Source organism: Hippocampus bargibanti, linkage group LG11 (genome assembly GCF_051943395.1).
Source record: "Hippocampus bargibanti isolate YZ-2025 linkage group LG11, ASM5194339v1, whole genome shotgun sequence".
Lineage (NCBI taxonomy): Eukaryota > Metazoa > Chordata > Actinopteri > Syngnathiformes > Syngnathidae > Hippocampus > Hippocampus bargibanti.
The window spans coordinates 17,539,236-17,552,836 of NC_142744.1; the positions used below are offsets into that span (position 1 = coordinate 17,539,236).

Genomic DNA, 13,601 nt, shown 5'->3' on the forward strand with positions numbered 1-13,601 from the left:
CGGACACACCTTGAACGCCCCACCCAAAGGCTGAGCTACCCCAGCAGGCTCTGCAGCAGGGGAAGCTCAGCAACTCCTCCAAATTTGACAAATTATAATATTCTCCCGAAGGAGGCGTCGTTTCCCCAATGCTTAGAAATATTTATTTTTCTGACTAATTTGGGATTTTCAAGTTTATTTTTTTCACATTGGCTCGTAAATCTTTATGCTTTAAACACAAAGCTATACCTTATATCAACATTGTGCAAGTACTATTGCTCCACTACTGTAAAAGGAAGAGTACATATGTATTGTGTGCGTAGCTAGCCTTGACACAATTGTCTTGTCTACTTGTTTTTCTAGTGTATCCGGTCTGTGGAAGCTCTTCAAAATCTGCACAGATGAATGACCTCTGCCTGCCCCTCCTCTTTCCTTAACTCAGCTAAGGCTTCTCTCTTAGTACTGCAGGAATGTGCATTAAATGAAGCCTGACAATGGAAGGAGACTGTCCTCCCACTTGCTATCTCGAAAAAGTGTTTGGAAAGAAGAGAATGAGACAAAAAAGTTGACTAAACTGTGGGTCAGTGTCCTCAAGCATGAACTGAGAGCAGAGTGAGAGCAAAAAAAAAAGTAGAAATGAAACCAGACTTTATGCACGTACAGGAAAGGTGAGAAAAATGTCAGTAAGATTTTAGTGAGTCATGGGCGTGGACAAAAGGAAACCACCCAGAGCTAGGAGCCATAACAGTAAACGCAAAACAGACTCAGCAAATAGTCCTGCCACTCCCAGAAGTAAAGTGCCTTATGAGACACATTCAAGCTGTGACGTTTGAAACAGCAAGAACCCCCCAGTCCACCCTCTTCCACAATACTCCCTATCACACATTTCACCTGTTTTGAACTCTTCACTCAGTGTTAAAGTAAAATGATCAATCTTCCCTGGGAACTTTAATGTTGCAGTAAACCTCTTAAAAGTGGAACTTGTGAAAGTTTGCAAGAAAGATGTACGAAAGACTGTTTGACAGTTTGTAAACACATGCCTGTTGGACTCCCGACGGTGTTGCGCTCTCCACGCCGGTACTCGGGGGACTTTTTAACCTGTCACAACAGCACACATTTCATTGAATAAAAACAGGACATACACCGTTGTTTTGATTCAAAGGGCTTGGTGTCCAATGTTCACAGACAGCATTTCTGAATGAAAAATATTCAGCGTCATCGACATGTGTCTGTAGAGAACAGAATAAATAAACACTATTGATGTACTGTATATATGTATGTAGTATGTAGTATGTACTGTATGTATGTATGCATGGACGGATAGATGGATGGATGAATGGCAGTCAGAAAATGTTCCAATGAAAAACCACAACAAAGCTTTCAACCCACATTTGAATTTAATAGAAACATCAGTATTTTAACAATCTGCACATGTCCAAACTTAAAATATGCCGCCGGTACCATTGTACATGTAATCTCATTGCAAAGGTTACATCAATGTCACAAGATTGTGTGCATAGACTATCAACCTATTAGGTACTGTATATTGTAAGTGCACCTTATGTAACCACTTACTCTGGGCGTGTTCATGGCAAAGTGGCAAGTCCAGCGGGTATGACACGTGCGTTTTGGTAGTGTTTCTGGCAATCACACTACTCGACAAACATACACACGCTCATATCGGTGTGTAGAGTCTACAGCGGCTTAGTGATAATAGAATAACAGTTTTGGCAGTCTTAAGATTGACTGCACTGGAAAGTCAAAGACACCATGACAGATGAACTTAAAGCAACATTTGGGAATCAGATGGCAACAAGTAAAAACATTCAAAATTATGTTGATGCTACACTGCTTTGTAATAAATAGGATAGCATCGAGCTTTCCTGTCCAGGGTAATTAAGTGATTTATGATATTGTTGGACCAGCCAAGGCATCCATCAATGTGTGTTAGTGCAAGCATAGATGCTATTATTGTTTGTAGTTGGGTGCAATGATTGTACACTGCACTCGAAAATGACCAGACAATATTGTGGTAAATGTATACTTTCAAGCAAAAACAATAAAAATAAAACTGCTCATAAAGCAGACTCTTAAAAAGCATGTCCATGATAGAATCACAGAGAGTAATGTCGCGTTCCTTCTTTTTATGTGTTCTAGAACACATGACAGTCTTATTGTTACACTCATGTTTAGGTTTCTGTTGCTGTCACATTTTCTGTTACTGTCATGTGTTTTTGTTATGTTATGTTGGTTTATTGGGGTTTTTTCATCTTTTTGTGTTTCGGATTTAGTTTTTTCCAGTGCACACCTGCAATTTTTTTGGATACATCTTGTTCATTACTCCCTGGTTATTTTGTGGGTCTACGAACATCACGCTCACATGACAATTGGCTATGTCAGTTCGTACACGGGTTTTGTCAAGACAGCACTATTGTCATTGGTGGAGTGGAAACCAGACTATTTTTGCAAGTTGGATGCGTGCACCAAACCACGGATGGTATCACTTCCCACAATGGTTGTCCACCTATGCCATGTAATTGACTGGCAACCCATGTAGGGAGTAACCTGATTCTTGCCCAGAGTAAACTCCCAAAGACTCCAGCTCACTTTTTTTATGAAGACGAGCGAAAAAAAAGGATGGATAAACAAAAACTGATGGTGAGTAAAAAAACACTGCATTAAAACCTACAGTAACGTTATACTGTTTAAATATACCGGCCTGCCTTGAGACTGATGTGTTGTCGCTTAAGTGTAAAAGTTCCACCTTGCCTGTGACATTCCCTAGGAGCACACCTTTGGCACCGCATAAGCGTTCCCTGTTACTTTCGGTGTGCATGTTTGTTTATTGCAGTCAGGGGAGGAGGTGGGCAGGAACAGATAAAGAGAGAGGCGTACATTGGCTGACAGCTTTGTCTCCATGCAAAGTGCAGGCACAGAGCTGGCGAAGCGGAAGTAATTACACTTTTTGCAAGGAAATGTTGTTTTTGTCTGCTTCTGGGATATACAAAAAAGGATGATTTCCAGTTTGACTCATCCAAAGGGGAGCAGATGGTTTTGCTGATTAAAAAGCAATGACAAGTACATGATAAAAATCATACCAATGTGTGAAAGATCTGCATTGATGCTATTGCAAAAGTTGTTTCTTCTGTTGAAAATGAGTCACAGTGTTGATGAGTCGGCATGCCTGTCCATCCACTTTGTTGAGTACATGTACATGACACAAAGCGTCAGACACTCAATATTACGAGCAAATGTTTAGTCTAGTATTTATCCGAAGAAATGAGAATGGGAAGGATTCTGAGAAATTGGAAATCATCAAGGTCCACCCTGCACTAGTCCCCAGCAATGGAAGAGCACCCACACAATAAACAAGCTTTCACACTCGCAGCTATAGACAGTTGAGCTTCTGAGATTTGAATGGGCCAACTTTTTTATATAGAAAAGTAACACTTTTTTCCTTCCCACTGAAAGCCTAGTGCAATAACGGTCCAAAATTATGTCAAACTCATCAATATTTCCCAGAAAATTCTTGATGACATTCACCTATATGAACAGATGCACTCACACTCAAGCAATAGTTCGATAATGCAGAATGGCAAATCTCAAACTAAAATTCTCAATTAATTTATACACAACAAAAGACAACATGGAATTTGTCCAATGGAATTTTGAGGTAAGCATTTTTATTACTGGTTCAGTGTGCTGAAATATTTTATTGTTTTATTTTTTTCTGAAACGCTCATTTTATGATCGGCCTCCCTGTCATTCTTAAATATATTTGGGCTGAACCAAGGCTCATTTAACACAATTTATTTTAAAAGAGAAGTTGAGTCAAACCGTGTTCTTACAATACTATGTACTTCCATGTACTCCTAGTAGTCTAAACATGGTGTTTAGTGAGTAGGATTGTGTTGATGGAATATGAATTAACAAAATTCACCTGGTTTGATCCATCTCAGAGGCGGACTGCTTTTTGGCCACTTGCTGTCAACTGAAAATGACATTATAGTGCTTATGCAGCTCAGTTTGTGAATGTCACATGACCAAACCCAGAAACATATTAGCCATAATTTGTTGTTAACCCCGGTTACCCTGACTGGTGAATAGTTTGTGGTTTTTAACATGTCAGGTATTTGAACACCTACAATACACTGTCTGGAAGAAAATAATCTGTTTTAAATTAGATATCAAGTACACAGGATGAATTTAATACAACTAGTTTGTGGTGTTATCTGCCTTCTGCCCAAAATCAGCTATGATAGGCTCCAGCAATACCCCACAACCCTGTTTAGTATAAGCGATGTTGAAAACGGATGGATGAATTAAATATTGGTAAAATTCAATGTTTTCTTCATGCGCTCTACCTAATGTTTTCTAAAATCGGTGAATGATTTGTAATCCTTTGTAAATATCCACATTAAAAACAAGTGAAGTATTTTTCTCAGGCTGGCTAATTTGAAGAATCGCTAAAGTGCGTTTTAGATGCAAGAAATGTAGACATTATGACACATGCAGTTTGGGAATCCCGAAGTCACTATTCACCCTTGCTTGAACCTGATTTTGAATTCCAATAAACAGGGATGAAATGTGTGGACTTTTGTTTCAATCATTTTAGTAGTTTCCCTTGAAAATGTCATAACTTTAGTCTGTCTTTAGCTTCTGTTGCTGCTGTGATCTGCACAGAATACACATCTGGCAGCTCTGCATAAAAAAAGTGGATGACCACCAATGCACCTCCTTTCTCCACCCGTTATCAGCAGCAGCTAACGGCAGGAGGGAGGGACCAGCCCGTCCACCCTCCCGTTGCACTACACGTTCTTCCTCCTAGCCCCGCGAAAGGCCAAAGTTTGCCAGCAACAATAGACGGAAAATAACATCCAAAAAAATCAGGATTAACAAGTGGATTTTTTTCACCCCATCACCATCAGACAATGACGCCTCCGTTGAGCTGCATCGTTTTTGCTATACTTTTCTGCTTTACGGTGAGTGTGGAGCCGTTCAAAATATTCCCCGTGGCGAATAACGGACTTTACTCAGGTGGGGCTCGAGTGCGAGCTTCTATCTGGGTTTTCGTGTCAGGACGAGCCAGCACGTCACTGCCTCAAGTCTGAGTTGAATACAGTCCGTTTGGAGCACGAAACGAGAAAAAAAATGAACGCGGCGCTTTCTTAGCGACGTTAGGAAGGAGATATTTATTGAGATGTTGTGATTTTTACCCATCGTTTGGAGCAGTTCTTCTCCGATGTAATCTAAAGTGGAAAAGTGGAGCCAGCATGAGATATGTCATCGTAAATGACACAATATAACAACAAAAATAACGTGAGATATCAGGGATTTAATTACATTAAGTAGTTCGTTTTTTTTTAAATAAATTTAAAACCTAAGATGTATATGTTTTGAAAACCGACATTTGTGGACTTTGACGTTTAACGTAATTTGTAGTAATTAAAGGGGAAATATCCAGCGATTTTTTTTATTTATTTATGGATAATAATAATCATAATGGTGAGAGGTACAATGCAAATAGACCGTGAATGTATTTTTATTTTGTATTTTTTGAGGGAGGTTTTGATATTTAAGTCAAATAAATTTTATACCATTTCTTCATGTTCATTCATGCTTTGATTATCATTACATGTTCAGATGTCGAGTATTAATAATCGATGCACATGATATAGTTTTATTGTTTAATATTGAGAATAATGGCCTATAATGACGTGTTAAATATAGTTTTTTTCACATCAGTACCTGTGTAATGGACTATTAATACACAATGTGTTTACATATGTCCTCATAAAATATCCATGCATTTTCTTACATGTATGTATGTAGTTGCTAATTCAAGTTTGATGGAATAGGCATCACGTTAGACATTTCAGTATTTTATGATAGGCGGCCCAGGTAAAGTGTGCACGTGTATGTGTGTGTGTTCCAATCAAGACCAGCAGTATATTTGGAGATTAAAATGCGATCTTTTGTCGACATTGTATTTGATTTTTTTTGAAATACCACACTTGAGACACACTTTTTATGACGTGAATATTTCTTCCAACCTCCATCCCTTAACCCCTCCTTCTGCATACCTGCAGGTTGTTGCCGTGCGGGCAGAGGGAAATGGGCTGCTGCACAGGCAGAAAAGAGATTGGATTCGTCATCCCAGGCAGCTGAAGGAGAACCACGACTACTCTGGCATCAACATTGGCAGAGTGTGTACTCTCCCCATATGTGCCATCAACAACACTGAAAACAAGCAAAAACGCCATAATAAAGTATTATGAAGTTGACCAGTGGTCAAATCATTCGATGTTATAAAATAGGAATCACGAAACATTAGTGACAGACCAGCTCGGATACATATTATGTTGTGATGGCAGTTTGTTGTTTTTCGGTTTGTTGTTTTTCGGCTAAGTACAAATCACAAAATAAATATAACTGTTTAATTTATTTTGTCATTTGACTTTTCCATGATGACAGGTGAGGCACAGCCTCACCTGCCTCCCCTGACTGCACGTCACTGTTTGTGTTCCAGATTCGCTCTGATAAAGAGAACTTTACGACGATACTGTATTCGCTCAGGGGACCCGGTGCTGACGAACCTCCCATTCGCGTATTCGGGGTGGACCAAAGAACAGGCTTTTTGAAAGCCTATAAAGTCTTGGACCGAGAGGAGATCGCCTTTTATGATGTAAGATTGCTTAGTCCTAAGAGCTTTTTAATGGAAAACCAGGCTACCAAGCCCATGGTTTCTTTTTTTTCATTTTAGTTAAAAGGAGTGGCAAAATATCAAGACGGGACTCGTGCCGAAAAGGACGTCGACATCAGAATCACTGTCGTGGATGAAAATGACAATACACCTGTGATTAAAATGGGCCAAGTGGGATCTGTCAAGGAATCATGTGCCGCTGGTATCCGAAGACTTCTGCTTGCTTAAACTTATCCCAAAGTTGTTGTTTATTATTTCTGAAACCATCGATTGGTCGGCTCACAGGGACACTTGCCATGAGTGTGATCGTCACAGACGCAGATCAAGAGGGCACCCCCAACTCTCAGATCTTCTACAGCATCGTGGAGACAAGCAGCACTGCCGGCATGTTTGCCATCCACTCTCAGACCGGAGATGTGTCAGTTCTGCGAAACACACTGGACAGGGAGGTGAGGCACTTCTGTGGAAACCTGGCAATGCCTTTTGGCTGAGCTTGTTTCTTGTGTTACCAAAATAACGAATGACCTCAGCTCATTGAACCTCTTGTTCTCTCACGGACATGAACGCCTTCGCTGCTGAGCCTCGTTCGAGTGCTTGGTAACCAAAACTGCATCACCTAAACAGTTCGCATGCGTTACAAATAGTGACTGGTTGGCATTAGCAGTACTTGCATGACAGGTCAAATGTACATGTACGTTCTGCCATGTATTCCAAGTGTGATTCTTGTCAATGCGTTGACTGAAGTGAATAGTTAATGACTATGGGTCAATTTGAATGTGACAACCTGGTAAAAAGCACACCAACTTGATGTTTTTTTTAAATGTCCAACGCTCTTTTACTGTAGCTGAAAAATAAACATATTCAGAGAACTTTAAATCGTCAAATATACATTTTTTTTTAAATCCAGGTCTGATGGGTGAAATTAACCATGAGGATTTTTAAAAAAATGTTAGGAGTGTGGAAGCTTTCAAGTGTTTTTGATATACGTATGTGCTGTATTCCTTCAGACAAAAGATACATACAAAGTCGTCATCAGAGCTTCGGATTTGAACGGACGAGTTGGAGGAAACGTGGGAATGGGTGAGATTGGGATTAAAATCCTGGACATAAATGACAACATCCCCACACTGGAAAAAGAATCGGTACGTCAAATCAAATTCACGATATGTTACAAACAATCCTTTTGGCGTGCTTCAGTTTCTGTTGTATGCAGTATGAAGCCAGTGTGGAGGAGAACACCATCAATGTTGAAGTCCTCAGGATCCAGGCCATCGACTTGGACTTGCAATATACGGATAACTGGCTGGCCGTCTTTCAAATCATCTCAGGGAACGAAGGAGGCTATTTTAGCATCACCACTGATGCCCAAACCAACCAGGGGATAATAATGATTCAAAAAGTAAGAAATTTGAAAGATGCACATTTCAAATAAAATCACACTCGCTGGGTTCAATTCCCACTTGGTTACAGTGTGAATACTTGTATTTTCTGTGTGCTTTGTATCGGACTGGCCACCAGTCCAGGATGAAGACATCTTTTCACTGTATGTTTGCCCGGATAGACTCCAACTCACCCAAGACCTTAAAAGGATGAGAAAAGGTTCAGAAAATGAATTCATGAAACCTGTACAAATCAATCCTATACTTTTGCGTTGCTATTGCAGGAACTGGACTACGAGGCGATAAAGTCCCTCAATTTGGGGGTGGCAGTTTCTAACAAGGCCAAATATGATTTCGGAAGCTCGTCTTCCACTTCTATAACTTCAAAGTCATACTCTGTGAAGATCAACGTGATCAATCAGAAGGAGGGTCCCCGCTTCCAGCCCTCTGTCAAAGTGGTGACTCTATCAGAGGATCACACCTCTATCTCCATCAACACTGTCATCACCACCTATGCTGCCATTGACAGCGACACACACCAGATTGCCACCAACGTGAGGTCTGACATCGTTTTGTCCAAACACATATGGACCGTTGGAGCATCTGACTAACATTCAAGGGAAAAAAAACTTGTTTTAGGTATGTTAAATTACGAGATGACGACAACTGGCTGATCGTCAATGAGAAAACCGCCGAAATTAGGCTGAACAAACTTCCAGATCGAGAGTCCAAGTTTTTGATCAACGGAACATACTACGCCCAGATCATATGCATTAGCGAGGGTGAGTATTGTACAAATACAATGTTTTGTGTCTTCATGTTTTGTGTGGAGGCACGATGAGCTAATGGTGAGCACAAATTATATTATATCCTATTCATTGTTTTCTTTCTCGAATCCTCTAAATTGCCCCCTAGTTGTAGATGTGAGTGTATGTGTCTTTTTTTCCTGTTTAATCCACAAATCCTGCTTAATACACAAGCAAACAGTTTACAAAATTGTTAGGAGGGATGTTCAGCAATTTATGTTGAGATGTTATGCTTGCTTGCATTATAGAAGTGTCCTCAAAAACTGCCACGGGGACCATTGCCATTCAAGTGAAGGACTTCAACGATAACTGTCCTCGAGTGACCACTACAAGTCACACCATGTGCTCTGGCGAAAATGTCATCTACGTCACGGCCACAGATAAAGACGAGTTCCCCAACTCTGACCCATTTGAGTTTGCGGTGCATTCAATGAGCAGCCATGGGAAATGGTCAGTGGAGCATCTCAACGGTAAGATTGAGAAAATACCTTTTAATTACATTTTTCCTATTAACACTTTTGTTTTGTCTTCACAAGTTTTCAGTGGTCACTTCCCAGCCATTGATACAGTACATTCATCAAGATGGCCAAACAAACATACTAACGTTAGCTTGCACTCTGACACTGCGTCGTTTTTGTCGACCAATTTTATCATGAATGTTCCTTCACTGACAACTATCTTTGCTCAAGCCCATGCCACAAAAAACACGTGATACTGTAGTACAGTTTTTCAAAGTTTGAAATGTGTTCACTGTCTTTGATTTTAGGGACGACGGCATTACTGCGAGATCAAGAGCACTTGTGGGCGGGCATGTACAAAGTGGCTATTGAGATCAAGGACCAGCAAGGAAAGTCATGCGCCGATGTTCAGATGCTTGACGTGGTTGTTTGCACGTGCGAGGCAGAGACGAGAACGTGTGTGGCCCACATCGAAAGGCGTTCAGATTTTGGCGTTGCTGGAATTCTCATTTTGCTGTTGGGATTACTGCTACTGCTCTGTAAGTATGTTTACCTGTTTTTGTTTACCTTGAATGAATTCGTGTTGTCTTTCCATCCAAATGATTGAGATTATATTTTAAACTGGCAAACCTTTGACAGTGAATAATATTTTAGTGCTTACCATATGAGTCAAAGATTATTATTGAGTAGTAAATGCTTCTCTTCTCATTAATGGAACGTCATTGTTTATGGCAGTATAAAATGAAAATAACCACAAATTTAATGTCATTTGGTCAAATTGAAATGATGATTTTTTTTGGCCAAAATTTTGCTCGCACATTCCTTCCAACGTGTAGAAATGCATCACCTGTCCTGTTGTTGTGTTGTCCTAGTGTTGCCTCTTCTGCTGCTGTTCTGTCTATGTGGAGGAACTGCAGCTGATTTCAAAACCATTCCATTTGACACCAAACAGCAGTTGATCTCCTATCACACAGAATGCCAAGGAGAAGATCGGGTAATTGGATTTTTCTGGTTAAAAAAAGCCTCACATGTGACAGGGTTTGGTCTTTTATCCCATTAGGAAGTCCCACTTATCCACACGCCAGATGCTGGACAGGTGACTATTTCCAAGGACATCAACACCTTTGGAGGAAAGGTCTACCTGAGTGGACTGGCTGAAGGGGGTGGTGCCCTCATCTCTGGCAATGAACACTCCATCTTAACAACAGACAATGTGCATCTGTACAATGAGCGCAACCAATTTTCTGGCCATGGAAGGATGAACGGCATGGATGGCAGAATGATGATGGGACAAGGTCACTTCTCCCAGTACAGAGGCGGGGCCTTTGATGACTTGGCTGTGTCTGATGACTTCCTGGAGGAATACTATTCCAGTGTGAGTACTATTCAACTTCGGGATTGCAACAAGAATGGAACCTTATTCCTCTGACGACTACACTGAAGGTTTGACAAAATGTAATGTCCCAGTCGCAAATAGTAGTGGTACACATCGCAGAGAGAGAGAGAGAGAGAGAGAGAGAGTTGTGTTGGGGGGGGAAATTAAAACCTCACATTCTATTATTTTTCGCGGCGCCACCTGGTCCGTTTTTGGAGTTGCACAACGGGATGTGTATGGCTCACCTACCTTTGAAATATAGCATCATAAAGTTTAACTCAACTCTGTAAATGATCTTTGTGTTCCTTGCAGAAGTCCAACTATGCTGCCCAGCAGTTCCAGGAGAAGGATGCCATTCTGGTCTATGATTACGAAGGTGGAGAGTCTCTGGCGGGATCTGTGGGTTGCTGTAGCATCCATGAGAATGACAACGACCTTTCCTTTCTTGATGACCTGGATCCCAAATTCAAAACGTTGGCTGAGATTTGCAAGGAATCAGCTCAAGTGGATGCTGGCATTGGTATCCATCAAACAATTAAACCGGTGTCTCCAGTCAGGCCCTCCACACAGAAGCAAGTCCAAACTAACACTGACACCGTTAGAGAAAGGGATCATGTCCATATCGACACTCTCAACACCTCTCAGGTAATGTCCGGAACATCCACGATTGTCCAAGAGGGTTCATCCACATTCTCCAAGATGCACGTCCAAGACAACGTTGTCATTCCCAGTCAAACGCTGCTTGTGCAACAGCCTGCCTTATACTATGCCACCGCGCCCATGTATGTCGTTGAGCCCCAGTCACAAATGGTGCTTGTTGCCGGAGGTGCGCAGCAGGGAGTCGGGCAGGTGGGGCAGGTCGGACTGGCTCAAGGTCTGGTCCAAGTCGGGCAACAGGGGGTGGATCAGGTTGGGCTGACTCAAGGCCTGGTTCAAGTCGGTGGCCTCCAGGGATCTCAAGGCATGGTGCTTGTGGATGGGCAGGCAGCTCAGGGAACCTTACCAAGACAAGTATTGGTGGTGGAGAACGCGTCTCCAGGTAGTGGGCACGGTGCACAGGTGTCCCTTGTCCAGACCGGTCAGGGAGCTACCGAGCAAGCAACCTTCTCGAGACAAGTTTTGGTGGTGGAGAAGGGGTCTTCGGGCGGGGGTGCACAGGTAGCCTTAGTCAAGACAGGTCGGGGATCGAGTGAGCAAGGATTAGACATCAGGGGTCAAAGTGTACAATCTAAGAGTTTCTCACTTCCTTCTCACGATTCCACAAGGTCAAAAGAGGACTTTGTCCTGAAAGCCACACCCAAGTCGCAAGTAGGCCAGAGAGTGGTGATGCAGCAGCGGAAGAAAGTGTCGGTCACAGAGAGGAATATAGAAACTTCATCTAGAGCTTGAAGTTCATGTTTGCTTTCGGCATGTTCACTGGAAACAATCTATTCACTGTATTCATTCTTGTCCACCCTACTGGACAGGTCAATCCATGTCCTCCATTCTTGATCAAAATACGCCTTTCAAAAAACATGAACATGCACTGAGGATGTTATGCAGTCCCAGTGTTCATATTTTTGGTGGTAGATCTTAAACTAGTGATCTATTGACTTGAAATATTGAAGTAATGTTTTTTATACATTAGAAGAAACTAGCTTACATTTAATGTAAGGGAAAATCGATAATTTGTTTTTGTACCTCCAGCTAAAACAAAGCAAAACTATCTAACGCCTCCCTCAAATCGACACTTTCTTTTTCGTATCAATGAAAGGAATATTGGATTGTCATCTCATTTTAGACCCATTTTTTCATGGGCAGTCATGTGCTGAGGCCTTTTTGAACTCTCTTGGCAGTCAAGCATTACTGAAACACTGTCACAAATCAATTAAAATTTGTCCTGGAACCATGCACAATATTCCGATTTTCCGTGATGTGCAGTCACTCTGGTTGTGCCACAGTATTGTGTGCATCCATGTTTTCGTTGCCAATTTAGTTTGAAAGTCCAGTTTTACTCAACATTCATTTTGATTGACCGTTATTTCAAATAATCCGAATATTTTGTAAAAGCACACCAAAAAAGTACTTATAGGGGCACAGAATGAATATGTGGTGTTGGTCTATCAAACCTTACCCTGAAGAGAGAACAACAATTGATCCCATCTTTTTCCAATGCACATTGTAAGACCATGTTGCACAGTGCAATCTGAAGAAAATACTGTAGAAGGCTTCATTTTTTTCCTGAAAGGCTTTGAAGCAGAATTACCCCTGTGCTGCATTTGCGTTTTCAGCTTGAAATACTCACCAGTGCCAAATGATTCTGTTAATGGTGCCTTTGTCCACTGATCGTGCACTACGCTTTTGGTGTTATTCTAAAAAAAGTTTGAAATAGTTTAACTTCAGGCCGTCCTGGAGTGTATTGCGTTGTTGCCTTGTGTGTATTGAGTGTTAGTTATAGTGCAACTAATGACTTGTTTACTAAGGTTCTTGCAATAAAATAGATTAACTGTAACACAAGCACTTTTGCAAACAAAAAAAGACAAACTGAAAAAAGAGGAATCCTGCAATTAAACCTTAGTATTGAATGCAGTACATGTATCTTTCTTTTGCACTCCTTCCTCGTTCTTTTTCAAGTTGTGTATATGTTTTGGTTTATCGTTTTTCCTGGCAGTGGAGAGGTATTTATCTCCTTGCTTTTGATATGCAAATATTCCATACACGTTCTAATATTCTAAATAAATGTAAATAGCTTGTATTGCATTCCAACCTGCAATTTCTGTCATAATAAAATTTAATAAACCGCAGTTTTTGTCCCTCTGCTTCATCATTTCTTAGTATGCATGAGAGATTATGCAGCAATGCTTTGTTTTTACTAGTCTAACGTTGAAATGTGGAAATATGTAGTGGACAACTGCTTCCTTG

At 41.0% G+C, this 13,601-nt stretch overlaps 1 protein-coding gene across 1 annotated transcript; it reads left to right on the forward strand.

Annotated features, from left to right (window-relative positions):
- The first annotated feature begins 4,766 nt into the window (after positions 1 to 4,766).
- Positions 4,767 to 13,483, forward strand: LOC148891820 (desmoglein-2-like protein). The gene is made up of 14 exons (XM_089007683.1): positions 4,767 to 4,961; positions 6,069 to 6,185; positions 6,509 to 6,664; positions 6,743 to 6,884; positions 6,968 to 7,131; positions 7,690 to 7,824; positions 7,896 to 8,081; positions 8,346 to 8,620; positions 8,701 to 8,843; positions 9,116 to 9,337; positions 9,634 to 9,864; positions 10,198 to 10,319; positions 10,386 to 10,700; positions 11,013 to 13,483. Exons 1-14 carry the CDS (start codon positions 4,911 to 4,913, stop codon positions 12,087 to 12,089), a joined length of 3,336 nt encoding a protein of 1,111 aa, XP_088863809.1. The 5' UTR covers positions 4,767 to 4,910; the 3' UTR covers positions 12,090 to 13,483.
- Positions 13,484 to 13,601: the final 118 nt, after the last annotated feature.

Bases quoted from the DNA above. Each gene is read 5' to 3' on its own strand.
- LOC148891820 (XM_089007683.1), top strand. From the start codon at position 4,911: ATGACGCCTCCGTTGAGCTGCATCGTTTTTGCTATACTTTTCTGCTTT. The intron at 4,962-6,068 runs GTGAGTGTGGAG...GCATACCTGCAG, and splicing joins CTATACTTTTCTGCTTTACG to GTTGTTGCCGTGCGGGCAGA. The intron at 8,844-9,115 runs GTGAGTATTGTA...CTTGCATTATAG, and splicing joins GATCATATGCATTAGCGAGG to AAGTGTCCTCAAAAACTGCC.